Genomic DNA, 23,179 nt, shown 5'->3' on the forward strand with positions numbered 1-23,179 from the left:
ATACTCGAATCGGCATCGAAACCCATCATTTTCTTTTGTCAATCATTTTTTTGGGCGTATTCACATAACCGCACAGGATAACATCTAGACAGGTCAGTGCCTTTATAAAGTTCTGAGCACGGCAATGTAGGTTACATTACAAATTAATCCTTAATATTAAATAATAAGGGGCATGATTCATAGATTTACGTAAATTAGATCTTTACATAAATCTCCAAGGTTTGCCGATCTGTGAATGTTTAGATCTGGTACTGCGATGCCGGTCACAGTGCCCACTAACACTGCAGTGTCATTCACATGCTGCTGGCGTTTGGGGGCGGCTATGGGCAACGATCTACTGGGCGTGTCGGCCCAGATCTCTGGGCGTTCTGAAACCAGTGGCTTCGGCCTTGGACGCAGTTTCACTGGCCTCGGCTGCGCGATTTAACAGGACATCCCGAGGAACCCCAGGGGTTACTCAGACGTCAGATGGTCACGCAGCTGATCCGATGACTACGTCTGCGAAAGCAACAGAGGATTGCAGAAGCCGGCAGCTTAAAGACGCCTCCTGCGGATTTTGCATTTCGCACAGCAGCTGCGTATAAAGGCGCAGGGGCTGTACCTTTAGCGCCCATCTCTGAATCACCCCCAAATGTACCAATCAAGTTACTAAATAAGCAACAAACCTGACCATTGTGCTCCCTATCTATTGGCTTGAGGGAATGCTGAGCCTTGTAGTTCCACAATGGCTGGCAAAGCCTTAGATTGCTCCCCTCTACATGAAGCTGACATAACAGGCAGAATCCATTCCTCAGTATCAGAGTTTGCATAAGGAAATCTGAGCCATGCCACCCTATATGCCCACACTAAATCACCCTGCAGTGATCAGAGACATAACTACCCTTTACAGGTTAAATGAGCACTCACACTGGAAAAACAAATAAATATGTATACTATAAAATTATATAAACGCTTTGGATTTGTTAAGGGGCAGAGTTGGTGCAACAAATATTGCATACACGTTTAACAGTAGTGTTACAGAACTCTGGTCACTGGAGACCATTTTCCCAGCATGCCCTGCTAGGGACTACAGTGAAACAAAATGGCTGCCAACACCCTCACTGCCACTATGGGGCAGATTCAATTAGCCATGAACTGCTTTTGGCTGCTCACATTGAGTATTTGTCCACCGATCACGTTATACAGATTTTGCTCACATCTCCATAGGCTCCGAGGAGAATCTGCGTTCTGTAGTTAACGAGCGGAAGCTGCCAGGGCCCGTTCCGGCGGCTTCTGTACATAATTGAATTTGCCCAAGTGTGTGTGGTTAAACTTAAGTTTCATTAATGTCAGAATTATGTTATGTTTGATAATGAAGAAGCCCTCACATTTGAATCTATGCTAGGATTAAAAGGTCATTATTGGACATAGTAACCTGACACAAGGCAGTTTTCCTGTCATAGAGAAACTCCCAGCATGCATTCTGTCAGGATTCCCAGGCAGATTGTGTTTGCATGGTATTTACAGAAAGAAAATGCCCCCCCCCCCCCCCCCCCAACCATTCCCTGTGGTAATGGACAACCTATAAGCAAACACAACAGAATCTACAATACGGATTTGTAAAAATGGAGGTTATGCCATATTCTTGTAATAAAGTATCAAAAACGGATTGCATTGCGGTTTAACAAGTTCCTCGAAGTATATAGATATAAAATTATATTTTAAATTACCACAGCCCTATTCTTGGCACTCAGAGACCAGGTCATTGGCTCCCAGCGGTAGAGTTCACCTCAGAATCTGTCACAGTGATACGGTTGATCCTCTCTAAAATGGCTTCCGCAGTCAGTTTTGGGAGACCTCGGTCAAGGGGGCAGCCTTCCACAAGACTGTTCATGGGAGTTGGGGGGAAGGAGTTCTCCTCGTCCAATCCATCCTCATTTAGCCTCCAGAAACCAGATGGATATCCCTTGTCCTTAAATTCATCTCCGGCACAAGCATCCGGGTTTTCCAGCGGCTCCCCAAACTCGCCTATTAACTCATTGCCCTCTAAGTTATCATCTACACTTTGTTCATTAAATCCCAAAGGTCCATTATAGTCCCCGGCCTCCTGATAGGACTGCATGGGTTGAGATCCACCCTCGTTGATGCTCCTTTTCTTTAGGAAATCTTTCAGGATCGGCAGCACTTTTTTGCGGGAAGCAGCTGCGTTGCCCTGGGTGTAGGTGGTGATGTGAGTAGAGCCACAGGGGACCCGGGAAAGTTCCAGAGACGGGTTTGTAGCTTGCTCCAAGGCTTTACACACCTAAAGGAAAAATATATGGTCTGTGATAATCAAGATGGTATTCCTGTGCAATCATACATTTCCTCCAAATCAAATGGTGCATTATACTTGGTAAGTTTGAACATTATGAGGGCGATTCAATTATTTTATGGGGCGCCTTACCCAATGGGCACCCCCGGAGCCATTTAGTTGTTGCTCCGCTCTAGTGCCCGTGCCACGTGTGCGAGCCTAGCGCTGGTTTTAGCTGCGCAAAGAGTCTAAACCCATCTAAAGTACTGCTTTGGGCGGCCAAACTCCTGTATGGGCGCCCAAAGTGCCGACTTCTCGTACATTTCTGCTTGCCACCTCGGGAAGCTTCGAGCAGAAGTGTTTCTACCCACGACTATTCGTACCCAAACGGAACAACAATTGAATTGCTCTGTCGGGTGCCCATTAGTTAAGGCGCCCTATAAAAGAATTTAATCGCCCCCTATATTTGCAATCTTTGTTGTTAACGGACAAAATCGATGTTTGAGAAATGGACGGTAAGCAGACAGGAATAATGCACAAGAAGCTAGTGGTAAGCGGACAGGAGCAATGCTTGAGAAACTAGAAGCTGCCAGAAGCAATATTTGAGAACAGTAAGCGGACAGGAGCAATGCTCGAGAAGCTAGTGGTAAGCGGAGACAGGAGCAATGCTTGAGGAGCTAGTGGTAAGCAGAGACAGGAGCAATGCTTGAGGAGCTAGTGGTAAGCGGGCAGGAGCAATGCTTGAGGAGCTAGTGGTAAGCAGAGACAGGAGCAATGCTTGAGAAGCTAGTGGTAAGCAGAGACAGGAGCAATGCTTGAGAAGCTAGTGGTAAGCAGAGACAGGAGCAATGCTTGAGGAGCTAGTGGTAAGCAGAGACAGGAGCAATGCTTGAGAAGCTAGTGGTAAGCGGACAGGAGCAATGCTTGAGGAGCTAGTGGTAAGCGGGCAGGAGCAATGCTTGAGGAGCTAGTGGTAAGCAGAGACAGGAGCAATGCTTGAGAAGCTAGTGGTAAGCAGAGACAGGAGCAATGCTTGAGAAGCTAGTGGTAAGCAGAGACAGGAGCAATGCTTGAGGAGCTAGTGGTAAGCAGAGACAGGAGCAATGCTTGAGAAGCTAGTGGTAAGCAGAGACAGGAGCAATGCTTGAGGAGCTAGTGGTAAGCAGACAGGAGCAATGCTTGAGAAGCTAGTGGTAAGCGGGCAGGAGCAATGCTTGAGAAGCTAGTGGTAAGCAGAGACAGGAGCAATGCTTGAGGAGCTAGTGGTAAGCAGAGACAGGAGCAATGCTTGAGAAGCTAGTGGTAAGCGGAGACAGGAGCAATGCTTGAGAAGCTAGTGGTAAGCAGAGACAGGAGCAATGCTTGAGGAGCTAGTGGTAAGCAGACAGGAGCAATGCTTGAGAAGCTAGTGGTAAGCGGGCAGGAGCAATGCTTGAGGAGCTAGTGGTAAGCAGAGACAGGAGCAATGCTTGAGAAGCTAGTGGTAAGCGGACAGGAGCAATGCTTGAGAAGCTAGTGGTAAGCGGAGACAGGAACAATGCTTGAGGAGCTAGTGGTAAGCAGAGACAGGAGCAATGCTTGAGAAGCTAGTGGTAAGCGGAGACAGGAACAATACTTGAGGAGCTAGTGGTAAGCGGGCAGGAGCAATGCTTGAGAAGCTAGTGGTAAGCGGAGACAGGAGCAATGCTTGAGAAGCTAGTGGTAAGCGGAGACGGAGCAATGCTTGAGAAGCTAGTGGTAAGTGGACAGGAGCAATGCTTGAGAAGCTAGTGGCAAGCGGAGACAGGAGCAATGCTTGAGAAGCTAGTGGTAAGCAGGAAGGAGCAATGCTTGAGGAGCTAGTGGTAAGCAGACAGGAGCAATGCTTGAGAAGCTAGTGGTAAGCAGACAGGAGCAATGCTTGAGGAGCTAGTGGTAAGCGGGAAGGAGCAATGCTTGAGGAGCTAGTGGTAAGCGGGAAGGAGCAATGCTTGAGAAGCTAGTGGTAAGCGGACAGGAGCAATGCTTGAGAAGCTAGTGGTAAGCGGACAGGAGCAATGCTTGAGAAGCTAGTGGTAAGCGGAGACAGGAACAATACTTGAGGAGCTAGTGGTAAGCAGAGACAGGAGCAATGCTTGAGAAGCTAGTGGTAAGCGGACAGGAGCAATGCTTGAGAAGCTAGTGGTAAGCGGGCAGGAGCAATGCTTGAGAAGCTAGTGGTAAGCGGAGACAGGAGCAATGCTTGAGAAGCTAGTGGTAAGCGGAGACAGGAGCAATGCTTGAGAAGCTAGTGGTAAGTGGACAGGAGCAATGCTTGAGAAGCTAGTGGCAAGCGGAGACAGGAGCAATGCTTGAGAAGCTAGTGGTAAGCAGGAAGGAGCAATGCTTGAGGAGCTAGTGGTAAGCAGACAGGAGCAATGCTTGAGAAGCTAGTGGTAAGCAGACAGGAGCAATGCTTGAGGAGCTAGTGGTAAGCAGACAGGAGCAATGCTTGAGGAGCTAGTGGTAAGCAGACAGGAGCAATCCATAAAAGACAGACACTCTTTTATATGTACTCAAAATATTGGCTACAACTACGTGACCACACAGCATTACTGGTTTCCTATGGGACAAGCTAATCTGCTGTTCCAGGCAAAGAAGCAGCTTGCCGCATCTCTGTCAAGCGGTTCCAGGACAGGGCGACAAGTGTAGACCATTCCCACGGAGGAGCAGCGATTATAGAAAGCCATTTAAATACATAAGAATCGAAGTGACTGTGCTACGACACTGCCGACAATACTGCTTGACCCAAGTTTTGTTTAAGCCAAAAGACAGAGGGGTCACTTCAGATAAACGATCCAAATCTTCCCCTTTCAGTAATGAGTTTGCAACAGCACCAGATGCCTGATCTCTAGCTACTAAAAAAATAAGTACAATAAAGTTTATTGGAAATCGCAAACTCCCGTAAAGGAGCGGCCGTGAGAAATGTAAGTTACTTTCTTTTGAGGATTCAGTATATAAACAGGACAGACTGGGTAAGAACTCCACCCCCCATTACATGATGTTTAATATGCCAAATACGTTTAGACCCAGTTATTCCTAATGACCGTATCGGTGGTGCTTTTTCTACCCGGAACTGGCCAATCCTTCGTGTTCTGCTACAGTTACTGGATGAACGGCAATTTTTGGCCCAATATTGTTCTAATTTGCTCGGATGGCCCGACAGAAAATCACCTATGTATTAGTACAAGCTATACCAAAAGGGCAAAAACCAACACCACAATAAAAACAAAAATATAAACATATAATCAGTCATACGGCGCCCCCCAGAGGTCTGACACGTCAATATAGTCCTGACTTACAAATACAAAAGGTCCTTTTATATTTACCTGCTTTAGATCCTTGCGACTGGGTTCATGTGCCACACACCCCCCCCCCTCCCCCAATGAATCCACCAAACATCCAGCCAGATAACACACAGCGCAGAGCGTGATCAGGCAGCGAATGGGTTAATATGCGGAGAGGGGTGTAACTCGTGAGAGGGATCTGAGCAAAGGTGCAAAACAAGATATACAGCCTCGCAGTAATGCCTATTTATTCCAATACCCCTCCCCAAGTAGAGTTGTATGGTCTGTTATATTAGCCCCCCTGCCAAAATCTGCCTCACCTTCAGCCAATTACGGATGACAGCCTCCTGTTACCTTCCTGATCCCCCAGACAGACGGACTGTGTGCAAAACAAGCCGAGCTTCTGCTCCCAGCTGACATTCCGCAACTGGGAAAGTTTTAAACTTTGGCCAAGTTAATGAGTGACCATCTCAGCACAGCCCAGAGAGATCCTGTTACACAGAGGTTTGACCAAACCATACACAACAAAAACCTATGACAGCTAATAAGCTAAACGTTACTGGGAAAAACAAACTGCACCGATCTCTACATTACCATACAGTGGGTGTCAAAGATATGGCACCCGTACACCAATTTTGTGCCCAGGTAGGAGATCAGATGCATGATCTGAGACATGTCCCGCTTATTTTTTTTATCATTTAATGAAAACTTTTTCAATTATCACCTTTCAAGATAAATTCATGTCGTTTTTTTTTTTTTTTTGGCTCACTGTAAAAAAAAAAAAAAAAAAAAATTCAATACAAGAACTCAGTAAATATGGGCAGGTTCTCTGGCAGGTAGGGTTAGTCTTTAGTCACCCTCTAGTGGCCGCCTTACACATTGCAGGTATATTGTTTGGCTCTCAGTCACTGCTGGTTTTAAATATATTACTGACCTCTCTGGAGCCCTGCAGAGCATTCCTCTACCCCCCTGTCAGATACAGAGACATATTCTGCAGCTTATTTCACTGCTGACCTCTCATATCTGCAGAACATTGCCCTGTTCCATCTACCCCGCTAGATACATCTACTATATAACTATAGAGGTTTTTAGCATAATCATGGCCAAGTAACCTCTGTAGGGTAGGTCCCTAACATATAGGGGTTCAAATCCAGGGCGCAGGACACCCCAAAACCAGCTCAGCCGAGCCACCCCAGGGCATTGCTCTAATAAGGTGAAGAAGTGAGAAGTAAGATGGATAAGAGCAGCTGCATGTATAGGGTAGAAAAGTGAATTACATATATAAAAAAACAAAAACAGTAAAAGTGTTAAAATGTGCCAAAAAGGAGAAATGTGATATAATGCGATGCCCTGAAGCAGACCCACCAAAGCAATCCAGGGGACCCACGCCCCAAAATTCAACCCAAAGCTGCACTACAGTATATGAATTGTAGGACTTACCTATAATGTGCCTAATACAAGTGTGCATTCACTATGCCAGACTCCATGCTCTAAACCAATAGGGGCGGGGTGCTAGTCCAGGCTGAAGGTGTCTCGTGCCTTCAGGTGTGCAAAGAAGCACACTAACTGGAATATATGGGAAGGGGGACGAGAGCGAGCGAGAGAGAGAGACAGACAAACAGGGGAGGGGGCACAGAGGACAAGAAAAGACCCTGCAATGCTGGGCACGATGGCTAATAAGCCGGTGAATGGCATGTCCGAAATACCAGCAGTGATATAGTCTGCAGAAATATTAAGTAAAGTTCGACAGAACATTGTTTGACCAAAGTCAAGAAGCGTATAATTTGCTTCAGCTGCCTGACAGTTGCGGACATCGGTTATTATTACGAGAACGTGAAATTTCAGTGAGAGGGGTCAACACTCAGACATAAATTTCACAAATAAAACTAAAATTACTTCCCCCGTCTGTGTCCCGTCGTCCAGAACCTCCTCTGCTCTCGGAATATAACAGACCATGCAGTGGATTGTACACAGTCATTTGCAGCCGTGCTTCCTGGTTCCAGCCTTGCTCTGACACCAGAGGGCGCTGCAGCTACATAATACTATATCTGCGTCTCTGAGCATTGCAGCCGGCTGACGTGAACTATTAGGAATGAACACTGTGCTCATATGAGCTCTACTCAGACCTGAAATAGCACCGTCAGACTCATATGTAAGTGGAGAAAGACTGGCAAAAATCAGAAACTATAAAACAATACACATTTCATCTCTGGATTCATTCTGTGCATTACATCCAGGTGTTTATATCACCAGCCTCTTATTGTGGTGTGATAACACAGATCTGCTCCCCCGGCTATAACGTGTATACTACAGCGATCAGCCCCTCGTGTCCCAGACTGGCGGAAATAAAAAAATCTGCTGGTTGATATAAAGACATGGCTGAAAAGGGCAAGAATTAGACAGAGTCGCAGCATGGTATGTATGTACAAAGCAATAAAAATGTATGTTATCTGAAGGTGGGTCACCTCAGGGTAACAGACCGCCCTGGGTGCCATTCTTACCAGGTGCAGGAGCTCCCTCTGCTGGCTGTACACCGCTATTTCCCTCATGGGTTCATTGCTGCTGGTAAAAGTGACCGCCATGGCTACAAGTGCATGGTAACCGTGCTTCTGGCAGAAAGTCTGCAGGTCGTTCTCCAGGCCCTCCCTCCGCAAGAACGCCTGGGGAGAAATCAATAGAGAGGATGGAGGCGAGATAAAACCGCAGGACTGCACTCATTATACACGAACAGCATGCAAGTTATCGGATAAATCTGCTCGCTGCTCCATTTTATATATTAATGATATGGGCTTTGGTATAAGATGAACAATAATTAATTTAATGCTCCCGTTCTGCTGGACCCCTATGCAGATCTGCAGCAATTCCAGCCCGTATCCTAGAACACGCTTTAGTAATTCTCCCTGTGCATTTATACATAATGTGCTGATTGACAGATCCTAAGGCGAGATACCATAACCAGCTGAAGGTCACATTCCTCTCGGAATCCTCGCCCACCATCATCACTCACAAGTGGCAATAAGCAGGCCCACGTTTACTGGACGCCTTGTATGGAGAAAACTGTTTTGTTTTAGTTTTGTTTAGGTTTTAAAACTAAAACATATCTCTCCTATATGAGTAAAATGGGGGCGATTCATGTGTTTGTTTGCTTTTATTGCACTTGTTGCGCCCAACTAGACCGGGTTTAGCCGCACAAAACGGCTAAACCCGTCGAAAGTCCTGGTTAGCAGGCCCAAACCACGTACATATCGGCTTGCCACCACAGGAGGGCGCACGCAGAAATGTGTGCTCCCGTGGCTCTTTATGCCCAAATGGTGCAACATGCTCCGTCATGCGTCCATTACCCCAGGACCGCGCTAAAAACAATCGCCCCAATATGTGTGACTGCAAAAAAATATATATATATTAGAATGGCGCCCAGTTATTCGCAATAAGGCATCCCCAGACCGCGCTAAAAACAATCGCCCCAATATGTGTTATTGCAAAAAAATATATATATATTAGAATGGCGCCCAGTTATTTGCAATAAGGCATCCCCAGACCGCGCTAAAAACAATCGCCCCAATATGTGTTATTGCAAAAAAAAAAAAAAAATTAGAATGGCGCCCAGTTAATTGCAATAAGGCATCAAAAGCGGTTACACAGAATGGAACAAATACATTTTAATGCACTTCTGTGCCAGAAAAATACTCGGTGATATAACGAGGAGGAGAGCTAGAAAGGGAAAGAGGGGGTGATAGGTATTATCTATAGCAGGGATGGAGAACCTCCTGCCCGGAGGCCATTGCTGTAATCACTGGCGATTGTGGCCCCTCCCCTGTGTGACATCACGCGGAGGGGCGTGGCCTGCACCGGGCCAACAAATAATTGTATAAATATCAAAATGGCCCTCGCCAGAAAAAAGGTTCCCCATCCCTTGTCTATAGTCTGCCTCCAGGATCCGTCTCTGTAATAGAAGCTATTATTTGTACATATTAACATTCCATAATGTCATTCAACATGGATTACAAAGAAGAACCCGCCCCTTTCGGCGCGCAGCCTTACCTCTATATTCATGTAAATAGCATTAATGGCCAAGCGGATATTGCGACCCATCAAGGCCTTGAGGTCTTTGCGGAGCATTTGGTCTGTGGTTAGACCTGCACAAAGAACAAAATTAGTCACATATTTCAGAGCCCCCAGGTCTTTGGGGGTATTTTGGACAATTAGCGGTCGCTGGTTACACGTGCAGCAGGTACCTGACACATCGATCTTGGCGTTCAGCAGCGAATCAAACATGGTGCCTCTCGGCGACAGGTCTGGAAATTTCGATTCCAGGAAGGTGACGTATTCGGTGTCTTTAGGGGTTACCCTGCCGGCCGTTGGGGTCATGTTCACACAATCCAGAACTATGGGGCCTAACCGGAACATAAAATGAATGAAAACCTCAGCGAGGTCACTGGTTCCTAACTAATTGTCATATACATACACAGACACACACACACACGTCTGTCCATAGTACACAAACGTTTCCCTGTAACATCACCAGCGTCTCGGAAGAATATCTGTAGGAGGACGCGACGTCACTCACCGCGCAGCAGTGATGCCAGCTGGATGTCCAGGAGGTGAGGCGCGTCGCAGACAATCTTTTCTGCTATCAGAGTGGAGCAGGATCCCACCAGCTCTATGGTGACCCGGCAACTGGGAGCCGGCTCCCTCTCCATAACACGGTGGTCTATGATATCCGTTACCACGTCTTCCAGGAATGCATCAGCCCTAGCACAAGAGAAAGGGAAGGCCCAATAACACAGGGGACACGTATTACCGCGACATTCCACTAAGGTACAGTGTTACCTCCCTCATTCCAGTACAGACAGCCAGCGTTCACCTACATGTCCCGAGGTCTGATGAAGGTCAAAAAGTGGAAACGGCAGTAATTTGAGCTGCTGTGACATCACTAGCCCCTCCCTTGTATATTTAACCAATCTGCAAAGTGCATTTCTGCAAAACAACTCTGCAAACCAATCAGTCAGTGTGTCTGCTGTGTTACACAAGCCCCTCCCAACTAAAATGGCAACCCACTGTGGAGAGGTGCGACAGCACAGTGGACAGATTTATTGAAGTACACTTGCTCCAGTTATCTCATGTATATTATTCAGCTCAGTAATATATAGCCTTTGATTAAACCATTAAGTCTATTCCAAATTTTCTGATTATCCAAAACATTTTTCCAAGTGCACGTTTTAGGGATAATTTATCCTCAACTATCTCGTCAAATTATATTATTTTTTGTGTGTAGTTTTTACTTATTAACTTTATGCTGCAGTACATGACTTCCACGGTGGCCATTTTATTTTCGTATGGAGTTCAGTCACACCAATGCTTTCTACTAAAAATGTACTAGAGGACTGAATGGACCTAAGCTGTGTAAATAAGTGTGGAACTGTCCCATGAGAGCAAAAAGCTCTCTGGGTGGCCCGGCAGGGAAGGAGCCTCCGGCCGGTGGCCCGGCAGGGAAGGAGCCTCCGGCCGGTGGCCCGGCAGGGAAGGAAACACTTTTTCCAGGCATATGGCAAACACTATTACCCATCAGACAGCCCACTATTTACTGAACGCAGCACCACCAGTATATAAGCACCTCCATGACTAACTGGCCTTACAGTGGTGAGCCCCATTATTCATTCAATATACATACAGCTTATGCAATAAATGGTTGTTTGGAAGGTACGAGGTTAGTTGGACATCACACCCACCTAGGTAGCACATGGTGATCCACCAGTGACAGAACCAACCGCCCAGACTCATAGAGGTCGGCCAGGTCTATCTCATCACGGAACGTCAGGTGCTGCTCCGATATCCCATTTTCCCTCAGGAAGAAAGTGCTCTCTGTCCGGAGCGGGAAGTCCTCGCGTGGGATGTTCAACACCGGGACAAAGACAAGGTTTTTGCTGGAAGAAGTCTAGAAACATGAAAGAGATGTGTGGCATCACCGTCACATACAACAACCTCCCGTCACCTCAGAGTGACCAAGGCCGTCAATGTCCACTTTTTATAAAAAGAACAACACACAAAAATATTACAAGACCCAACTATAAAGCATCAATGGTTTACCAAACCAACAACCAGACCACACGGTAGGATGGGAGCCCTCTTTGGGGAGTTCGTCTAGTAACCGGTTCACAATTATTGCCGAACTGAGTTTCCTGGCGTATCAGATTTATATTTAGGGCTGGTGGACATACACACGGCAATTCTGTGGTCATTAGGTCTAAACCGGACAAAGTTTAAGCTAAAAGAAGAGATAATTGGCCAGGTATGTCCGATGTGCCCAACTCACCTTGGCAAGATAGTAGGCTAGGGTGATGGCCGAGACCATGGAATCCAAGTCACAGGCTTCATTTCCAAGGACCACATGGAAGTCGAGACCTTCATGATTCTTCTGCAATGAGCCAAAATACAAACAAAAAAAAACAAGTATTAGAACTAACATCTGGCAGCCTCAAGGGAAAAGGACGTGACAAATCTGGGTCCTAAAAAAAAAAAAAAGTTAATTTTTATTTCACCCGCTTTCTGGGGAATAGCGAGGTCAGAGGATCCGGCGTATGAATGTCCTATTGCCAGATGGTGTCTGCAAAGACAATTCAAATCCTGCAGATATGGCGTCCTTGTTTATTTCCGTACACTCTGCAATAAGAGACGGTATTGGAGGTGGATTGGCCCTTTAAGTGCATGATACACAACATTGAAGTGCTTAGGAAGTATCGCCTTTTATCAGCATTACTCTATAATATAATCTTTCCTATAGGCAAGAAAACAAACATCAAGCACTTAACTATATGGGACTTTTATCATCTCGATGGCGGCAAATTGTGAGCAGTGGCGCCATTAATGAAATAAGGCAAACACGAAACGCATCCGTCAGTCCAGAGGTGGGATTAGTCACTGCGTCCCAGGATGTTTTACAGCTATTACATGTCACTCAGTGACTCCTATTTACATAGAAAGAACTGTACAGTTTAGTGCATCCCGTTCTGCACACGTTCGAGGCAGCAATTATAGGGGCTAAACGCAGCCCGTTAACGTTTTCTTGGCAGGAAACAGACCCAACTGATTACTCTGCAAATACAAAGACACTGGTAAATAAACCTTCATTACGGAGCACGGCAGCTAAGGAACTAGATTATTTTGGTAAATCAAGAGGGATTCAACCATCCAAATCCTAAAAAAAAAGCCACAAATCACCCCAGACACCTCCCCCCAGGAGATCGCCCGTTACCGAGATACTCTAAAGGCTGTAGACAAGCGCCAGCTGATACCAGGATATAATGTGCTTGCACAGTGACCAGCTAAGTAATTGATTTATAGAGAGCAGCTCGGAGGCCTAATGTTTGGAGAGAAATTACATACAAAACACCATATGCCCGCAGTTCATAAATTGCAAGGTCCATTTGTTTAGGAAAAACAATATTTGTACGGTTTCCCTTAAAAGCCAAGTGACACGGACAGGAATTAATAGAGCAGACGGCTCTCTCCCTCAACGATGGCAGAAAGTGACGCTAAGGAAAAATGTAAAGAAACAGGCCTACCTCATTCCACTGACCAACAGCAGGGCCATTTTAGGCAACAAAGATGGGGACCACCCTGCCATTTTTTTTGTTTTGAAGAAAAATACTTCTTAAAAATGTTTTGTTGGGCTGTTGCAGATGGTATTTACCTTTCCTTGGTTGTAGTAACACATTTATTGCTTCCTGTCAATAACTGGTAAAAGTTGGTGACTGGGCGCCGCCATATTGGATTGAAAATGTGTCAGTCAGTAAACCGTGTGATTATCACCATCTGCACCACTCACTCAGCCTAAATGGGCCCTGGGAGCACCATTTAATGTGCAAAAGCAACACACACTATGGGCTTTATATACGAAGCAGCGGCATACATCCCGGCGGGTAAAACCTTAAAACGACACCCGCAGTCAGTGTATAGCATGCCTGGCTTTACACTGATTGTGGGTGCCGTTTTAAATTTTCACCTGTAACCCGCTGTGAAGATACACTATTCACTTGTGTATTGAGATATGGACAGATGGAGGCAGCAGTTTAACAGCCGATACAGAAATTGCGCACGAACCAGTATATTTGGAGAATTGCCAACTACATTAAAAAAAATAAAATAAACAAAAAATTAAATAAAAAAAAAAATATATATATATTTTATAAACAAGCCCTTACATTTTTAAATTGGAGTCTCTTGTTAGGTATGAAATGACCTTCAAAGAGAATAAAAAAAAAAGAAATAAAATAAAAGGCAATAAAATGTGTTTATTCCTGTCACACAACCACATAACTATCTTATCTAACCAAACAGCGCTACGTTAGGAAGTACGGCCTTGTGCTGAAATCAATCCCAGCTCCCTGCTATTATTTTGGGACTGAACAGACCTGCAGGGATCGCATTTCTCTACAAGGCGATGACTTTTTTTTTTTTTTGGCCGCCGGGATGGTCATTAGCTCGGCCTATATCATTTAGCATGTGATGAAGTGTATCCACAACAAGCAGCCTATTGTCCTAACTAACAACACACACATCCCGGTCATATAAACAATACCCGGCTTTATGTCACGCTGGTCAATAAATCATTTTAGACTTTTTTTTTTTTTTTTAATATGTATTTTTTGCTAATGTAATAAACCAACTATTGTGCTTGTTTGGATATTCGCGCACACACACACCATGATAAAAATGGCCACGTCAACTTCAGAAGAATCAGGTGGATCCCATGTAATTAGCCATATTTAAATCAGGTTACACACAGCCGAAGAGAGGAGTGACGCGATTCGGGGATCAAAATGGAAGACATCTTGCCAATGGCTGGTTTGTTTCAGTCTCTCCTTTTGGTCTAATCCTAGCTCCCTATAGGCCATTCACTGACTGCACCAGGCGGCACATAAAAATACTACCAGGATCGTCAGACGTGTCCTCTTCCCACGAATTTCAAGAGCTCTGAGACAGTATAACTATTGGATTCGGGCCTGATTCAGCGATGCACACAATGCCCGTCGCTGCTTAGTCTTCCCGCTAGGCTGTTTTAGCAGGGCACCGCACCATGCCCGACTTTCAAAACGACAAAACGCGCCCTGCCCTACCTGCCGGCGCCCTGCTGAAACAGCCTGTTAGGTGTTGTCCCCACCTGCGGGCCGTAGTGTCAGGAGGGAGAAATTTTGGTGCAGTGCTCACCATGTCCGTAAGTGCTAAGCACGCCCCCAAGAGTGATGAAAAGCGGGCGTGTCTTTAGGATACGCCCCCTTTTCTCAAGGCCACGCTCTCTTTACGGCACCCTGCCCAGCGCCGGACCTAGAATTAACACTAGCTGCTGCGATTCCGTAGGCAGCGGACTTGCAAACGTGCTAATAACTCAGCCGCCATCTAAAGTACAAAGACGCCCACCTTCAGTGTCGCACAACGAACCTCTGAGCAAGCCTATGCTGTCTCAGAATGAGCTGATCACCCAAGGCAGCGGGCTCTCGGCAGCTGCTAACGAATTTGCAGAGGCTCACTAGAGCACACCCAAAATATGGTCCCGACGCGCCTGCTTTTTTTTTTTTTTTTTAACCACTACCTATTACCACCCTGAAACGCTGACTACCTGTCACTCCCCGCCATCGCTAGTCCATAAAATGACATAAATAGTTCATTTAGGAAATCCCAATACAAAAAAAAAGGTAGTAAAAATAGCACATGTACATCCTATATAAAGACTGAGTATTCCAGTGATAAAATTGCGCGTTTTAAAGGACTTCACAGCGGTCACAGAATCCACATGGGTGGTAACGGATGTACAGGGTAAAATAAAAATACAGATTGAAGTTACCTGAAATACTGAAATTCAGCAGAAACGACAAAATGACCAGATAGGTAAAAAAAATGTAAAAAATAAAAAATTACCCCACACAAGATAATGGTCAAAAGGCCGATATGAACAAAGGTTATTCCTCATGTGGCCACCAGAGGCACAATTTCTCTGGAATCAACAACTAAGAGCCAATGTACATAGAGCATATATACATTTATAAACCTAAGACTATGGAAACCCACCTAAGACTATGGGAACCCACAGCTGCCCCAGGACAAAGCCGACGTATGACCTATATATTTCCTCAGCTAGGATAAATATTACACAATATCACTTCCATATGAACCGTACACCTCCAGCCTGTACGTCTCAAGCAGAACCTTCCATTGCAACACTGCAGGATTAGGATATGAAAAATAGACAGGTAACAGGCAGCGGGATTCGTATACAGTGGCTGCAGTGCTGAAGGATTACCGGTTGCCATCTTTTAAAGCAGGGATGGGGAACCTAGGGCCAAGGAGCTGTATAAGGCCCCCGGAGTCATTTGGTCTGGCCCTCTGAGCTTTTTTTTGCTGGCCTCATCTAGCTAGCAGGGTGCCTAGAATGTCACCCTGCAGCCAGAATCTATGCAGCAGTGCCGCCTGGAGTGGGAATCGGTATGAAATACCGCCGGCCAATTCCCGGCAGCCCGACACTGGAACAGATCCCGGCAGCGTGAGCCCGACAGCGCTGGAAATCCCGATCGTTGTAAAGTAAGTATAGACTAACCTAACCCCCCTAACTCTCCTTAGGGGTGCCTAACCCTAACCTCCCCCCCCAAGTGCCTAACCCCCCCCCCTTCCCCGCTGCCTAAACCTAAGTCCCCCGGGGGGTGCATAACCCTACCTACCCCTAGCCTAACCCTCCCATGGGGGGGTGCCTAACCCTAAGCCCCCCAGGGGTGCGCTAAACCTAACCCTCCCCCTCCGCGGCTGTCCGCTCGTGGCGCCCGGCATCCTTTCGATCAGGATGCCGGGCTCCCGGCGTCAGGAAAATGAGCGGCGTCTACATCTAGACGCCGGGCATTTCACCCTCGCTGGGATATGACAGTCGGGAAGCCGCCTGTCGGTTTAACGTCAGCCGGCTTCCCGATTGCATCCCCTGGAGTGACCACCGCTGCCCTTACAGCTCCCCGTAGCATCCTCAGGATGCTCCGGGCATTGCTTTAATCACCGGCAATTGTGGCCCCGTCCCCGTGTGACATCACATGGATGGGGCGTGGCCTGCACCACACCCACATGTAATGTTCTAATTATCAAAATGACCCTTGGCAGAAAGTATTATTCTGTTCTCAATGGGACCGGTTCTCCTTGTCCTCTCTCTAATAAAGCCAGACAGAGAAAGAAATAAACAATAAAACAAATACTCTATGGAGAGAATTCAATGGTTTCCACTGCCCGGAGGTGGTGAGCAGAAATGGGTGAAAAAAGTCCTTGGTTATGCGTACGCTGACCAGGACTTTAGACAAATTTAGCCGCTTTACGCTGCGTTTCTATTTGGGCACGACATGCGCAAAAAAAATCATGGGGGCCCAAAACAATTGAATATCGCCCCCCGATCTCTCGTCAATTAAGACAGGAGATCGGTCGCGAACAAACAACTGAATTCCCCTCTTTATGTCACACAATTTAAATTATTACTACACAGGCAGGCATTTAAGATGGACTTGTCACATATGCACAGAAGTGGTGGCCATTTTGTCTGCTAATCTAGTCATGTGACCAAATCAACATAAAAAGATCAAAAGGTATCAGCTTCTCTCACATATAACGCTATCAGAAAATAAAGTAAAACCTACAATACATACATCTAATTATATAATAATTTCCTTTTTGAAGAATATTTTTAACCCAATGTGAAAAGGCTTGTTACAAACCTTATATAAAATGTGGGTTATATTAATGCAGGCTATATAAAATAGCATTTCAGGTCTAGTGACCCTTCCCGTTAAAGCCTGGGCGATTGCTGCAAGACAGAAAGCCTCAAGTATTTGGCATATAATCAGATATGCGAGGCCTGTTGGAAAAGTCGCACCTGTCACTTTCCTTCATGCACGGGTCAAAGACACATGATTATATTAGGCAACAGAAGTGTAATGTTGTTATACACAGCGGTGAGGTAAAACTATACATTAGAGGAGGCAGCCATTTTGTATTTCGAACCAGTATTCACAAGAATGCAGCCCATAAAATCTATCTGAGCAACGCTCAGGCTCGTCCACACATACATCCGGCGAATGTTTTAATTATTCATCTGCCGACACATCTTACACCGCGTATCCACTAGACAATATAATGAACGATATCGTTATCGTTCATTATATCGTCCAGTGTATATGCCGTCAACGACCAGCGTTGTTTTGACAACGCTCATTGCCTGAACCTGCTGTCCAACCTGACGATATCTTCAGGTTGTGCCGGTTCGGGTATGAGGGAGGGTGCCAGCACTGAACCATATCGTGAATTATATCGTTCAGTGGGAGTGCTCAGTGTCGTTCAGGACATTGAGCACTCCACCGCCAGGACATTGAGCACTCCACCGCCAGGGACACACTACACGATATCGCTCATGAAGCGAATCGTGTAGTGGATATGCGCCTCTCGTTTTCCCCAGTGTTAAATGAATGCTTTGCACCAAGGATAGGGGCTGGTGCTAGTGCGCAATGGATGACGAATATCAAAACAGGCGCAGGCTTACGGACGGTCCGCTCGCAAAAAGTGCATACTGCGCTGCTAGAGGTAAAAATACGCCATTAGTTCCGTGCACGCAATGCCGAAGCACTGACGGCAGACTTGCACCCAAACCTGCGAAGTTTTCAAGTTGTACATGTTTTACCTATTTGTTCTCCGTTTCTGTAAATAGTCATGTGACGATTTATCAACAGGGTCTCAAGCTACAGAAAATCGTGTGGTAACACTGAGCAGGAAACACAGGGCGGACTCTCAGTCATGCACAAATCAGGAACCGCTCTTTCACCAAATGAACTAAAAACACTGCTCAGAGCCATGTGGCAGGGAATAATGAGCGCAAGCGTCAGAAACATACTCCAGGGCTGATAACGTAACTTCTAGATAAACAGCTGCTTAAAGGTGCAAGAGAAAGCCAGATATGTTGATTTAGGGTAGTATATACACATGAGTGACTGTCAACGTCAAGGATATGGGTAGATATTACTCGCAGAAAAAGCATTTCACAGAAATATGCCGCTTTGTAATGGATAATGGTGGACTGTACTTTCTTGCCTGTCAGATCATTTAAAAGTTATTTACCACATACTGCCATATTTTTCAGCAAGTCTGCCCCAGAAGCCAAATCACTGACTTTGACCATAAAATTAAACTGCTTTATTGGCAGTGATGTGTATTTAGAATTAGAAAAAAAATGTTTACAGCATGAGCTGTGAGAAGTGGTACTGTGCATGTTATCCAAAATAAGAAGTACTGGGAACCACTCCCAGCATACAGAGCAAGAGAAGTTATACTGTGCATGTTCTCCATAGATACAAAATAGTAAGAGATACACCACACATACAGAGCAAGAGAAGTTATACTGTGCATGTTCTCCATAGATACAAAATAGTAAGAGATACACCACACATACAGAGCAAGAGAAGTTATACTGTGCATGTTCTCCATAGATACAAAATAGTAAGAGATACACCACACATACAGAGCAAGAGAAGTTATACTGTGCATGTTCTCCATAGATACAAAATAGTAAGAGATACACCACACATACAGAGCAAGAGAAGTTATACTGTGCATGTTCTCCATAGATACAAAATAGTAAGAGATACACCACACATACAGAGCAAGAGAAGTTATACTGTGCATGTTCTCCATAGATACAAAATAGTAAGAGATACACCACACATACAGAGCAAGAGAAGTTATACTGTGCATGTTCTCCATAGATACAAAATAGTAAGAGATACACCACACATACAGAGCAAGAGAAGTTATACTGTGCATGCTCTCCATAGATACAAAATAGTAAGAGATACACCACACATACAGAGCAAGAGAAGTTATACTGTGCATGTTCTCCATAGATACAAAATAGTAAGAGATACACCACACATACAGAGCAAGAGAAGTTATACTGTGCATGTTCTCCATAGATACAAAATAGTAAGAGATACACCACACATACAGAGCAAGAGAAGTTATACTGTGCATGCTCTCCATAGATACAAAATAGTAAGAGATACCGAGAATTACACCCGCATACAGAACAAGAGAAGTGGCATTGTACATGATGACCACAAACAAAAAAGGACTGATATTTATTACCAGCTACTTATAAAGTGCACACATTGTATGCAGCGTTTTACATGGAAAATTTCAGTCACTCACATCAGTCCCTGTCCCAGTGGAGCTTACAATCTAGATTTCCTGTCACATGTACAGACATACACACAGCAGGGGTTTGTTTGTTTTTGTCAGAAGATAATTAATCTGCCAGTATGTTTTTAGAGTGTGAGAGAAAGCAGAAGCCCCTAATAAAAAGCCACACAAAACACAGGGAGAACATACAAATTGCACACAGATAGAGCCTTGGACAGAAAAAGAACTCATTACATCAAGACTGTTACTAACCACTACAGCTACCGTGCCGAGATCTTTTTCCAATATACAGAACAAGTGAAGGGGCACTGTGCATGCTGTCCATAGCTATAGAATAGGAACAGATACTGAGAATTACCCCAGCATAGAGAACAAGTAGCACTGTGCATGCTGTCCATAGATATAGAATAGGAACAGATACTGAGAATTACCCCAGCATAGAGAACAAGTAGCACTGTGCATGCTGTCCATAGACATAGAATAGGAACAGATACTGAGAATTACCCCAGCATAGAGAACAAGTAGCACTGTGCATGCTGTCCATAGATATAGAATAGGAACAGATACTGAGAATTACCCCAGCATAGAGAACAAATAGCACTGTGCATGCTGTCCATAGATATAGAATAGGAACAGATACTGAGAATTACCCCAGCATAGAGAACAAGTAGCACTGCGCATGCTGTCCATAGATATAGAATAGGAACAGATACTGAGAATTACCCCGGCATAGAGAACAAGTAGCACTGTGCATGCTGTCCATAGATATAGAATAGGAACAGAACTACCCCAGCATACAGAACAAGTAGCACTGTGAATGTTCCCAATTGTCTATGGACAAACAGATACTGAGAATTACCCCAGCATAAAGAAGTAGCACTGCGCATGCTGTCCATAGATATAGAATAGGAACAGATACTGAGAATTACCCCAGCATACAGAACAAGTAGCACTGTGAATGTTTGTACATAGACAATTAGGAACAGATACTGAGAATTACCCCAGCATAAAGAAGTAGCACTGTGCACACACACAGGACAGGAAACGGTACTGAGAATTAGTAATAGTGGCACTGTGTGGTTGCAGTATACATCAGACTCAGAAATACAATGCACACATTATACACATACACAGATTATTACACATGCATCAGAACCCGGCCCCTCAGCCCAGAATAATAACCCCTGCTGGGGCTGCCTGTCACCCTGTGCTGCAGAATGCATCTACCCCAGTATTCTCCCCTCCTCCTGCATGCATGCATATCAGCCTGCACAGTGAGGGCTGGGGAGCAGCCATTAGACTGCATGCATGGCGTGTTCTTACCTGGAGGGCGGCCTTGCAGCCCTGTAAGAAGTGCTCCATGCTGCTCACAGCTCTCTCTGATCATCCAATGCTGCTGGTGCTGCTGTCTGTTACTGGCTCTGCAGCCCAGGTCACCCGAGCTCACCAGCAGCAGACGCACTGCATCCTGGGAGTTGTAGTTTCCTCAGCTGGGAGCTGCCGCACGTCACGTGATGCGGGCAGCCCAATCCCTGCAGCAGCAGCCTGGGCTTGGAGTATTATGTATATATTATATACCTGTATAATATACCCATTATTTTCATATATACATTAACTATATAAAGCTAACTGCAATGCAATATTCAGGGAAAACGTTGCAGAAAATCGGTAATAAACCACTGTTTTATGCAAATTATAATGCTATGTTTTTGTAGTACAATTTTCTTCTGCAGTAACTATTATTATTTTATTATTGTATTACTTCTATCTATCAATCTATCTATCTATCTCATATCTCTCTTATCTATCTATCTAATATCTGTCTATCTCATATCTATCTATCTAGGGACGTACTAAAAGGAATGACAAGCTATCTATCTATCTATCTATCTATCTATCTATCTATCTATCTATCTATCTATCTATCTATCTATCAGCTATCTATCCATCCATCTCATCTCTCTCTTATCTATCTATCTGATATCTCTCTTATCTATCTATCTCATATCTATCTATCTAGGGACGTACTAAAAGGAATGACAATCTATCTATCTATCTATCTATCTATCTATCTATCTATCTATCTATCTATCATCCATCCATCTCATCTCTCTCTTATCTATCTATCTCATATCTATCTATCTCTCTCTCTATCTCATATCTATCTATCTATTTATCTATCTATCTATCTCATATCTATCTATCTATTTATTTATTATTTATTACCAGTTGTTTAGATAGCGCACACATATTCCGCAGCGCTTTACAGAGAATATATGACCATTCACATCAGTCTCTCTCTCTCTCTCTCTCTCTATCTATCTATCTCATATCTATCTATCTATTTATCTATCTATCTAATATCTATCTATGTCATAGCTATCTAGACAGGCCGCATCCTGCCGGCACAGGGTGCTCAGACCCCTGGAGACGGACCTCTATCTATCTATCTATCTATCTATCTATCTATCTATCTATCTATCTCATATCTATCTATCTATCTATCTAATATCTATCTATTTATATATCTCATATATATCTATCTATCTCTCATTATCTATCTATCAATCTATCTCATATCTATCTATCTAACTATCTATCTATCTATCCCATATCTATCTGTCTCATATCTATCTATCTATCTCATATCTATCTATCTATCTATCTCATATCTATCTTTTTATCTATCTATCTATCTATCTCATATCTATCTGTCTATCTATCTATGTCATATCTATCTATCTATCTCATATCTATCTATCTATCTATCTCATAGCTATCTAGACAGGGCGCATCCTGCCGGCACAGGGTGCTCAGACCCCTGGAGCCGGACCTCTATCTATCTATCTATCTATCTATTTCTCATATCTATCTCTCTCATATCTATCTGTCTCATATCTATCTATCTATCTATCTATCTCATATCTATCTATCTATCTATCTCATATCTATCTTTTTATCTATCTATCTATCTATCTCATATCTATCTGTCTATCTATCTATGTCATATCTATCTATCTATCTCATATCTATCTATCTATCTATCTCATAGCTATCTAGACAGGGCGCATCCTGCCGGCACAGGGTGCTCAGACCCCTGGAGCCGGACCTCTATCTATCTATCTATCTATCTATCTATCTATCTATTTCTCATATCTATCTCTCTCATATCTATTTTTTTATCTATCTATCTCATATCTATCTGTCTATCTATCTATGTCATATCTATCTATCTATCTATCTCATATCTATCTATCTATCTATCTATCTATCTCATAGCTATCTAGACAGGACGCATCCTGCCGGCACAGGGTGCTCAGACCCCTGGAGCCGGACCTCTATCTATCTATCTATCTATCTATCTCTCATTATCTATCTATCTATCTCTCATTATCTA

General features: G+C 44.4%; 1 protein-coding gene across 1 annotated transcript; it reads right to left on the bottom strand.

The window, feature by feature from the left end:
- Nucleotides 1-1,516: 1,516 nt before the first annotated feature.
- Nucleotides 1,517-21,280, bottom strand: PRUNE1 (prune exopolyphosphatase 1). Its single transcript, XM_088467622.1, has 8 exons — nucleotides 21,106-21,280; nucleotides 11,888-11,989; nucleotides 11,304-11,509; nucleotides 10,142-10,326; nucleotides 9,810-9,968; nucleotides 9,616-9,710; nucleotides 8,076-8,234; nucleotides 1,517-2,281 (listed from the first exon to the last, which is right to left on the bottom strand). The coding sequence occupies exons 1-8, from the start codon at nucleotides 21,142-21,144 to the stop codon at nucleotides 1,742-1,744; spliced, it is 1,485 nt and encodes a 494-aa protein (XP_088323748.1). The 5' UTR covers nucleotides 21,145-21,280; the 3' UTR covers nucleotides 1,517-1,741.
- Between the last annotated feature and the right edge of the window lie 1,899 nt (nucleotides 21,281-23,179).

Source organism: Taudactylus pleione, unplaced genomic scaffold (genome assembly GCF_031769625.1).
Source record: "Taudactylus pleione unplaced genomic scaffold, aTauple2 ptg000073l, whole genome shotgun sequence".
Lineage (NCBI taxonomy): Eukaryota > Metazoa > Chordata > Amphibia > Anura > Myobatrachidae > Taudactylus > Taudactylus pleione.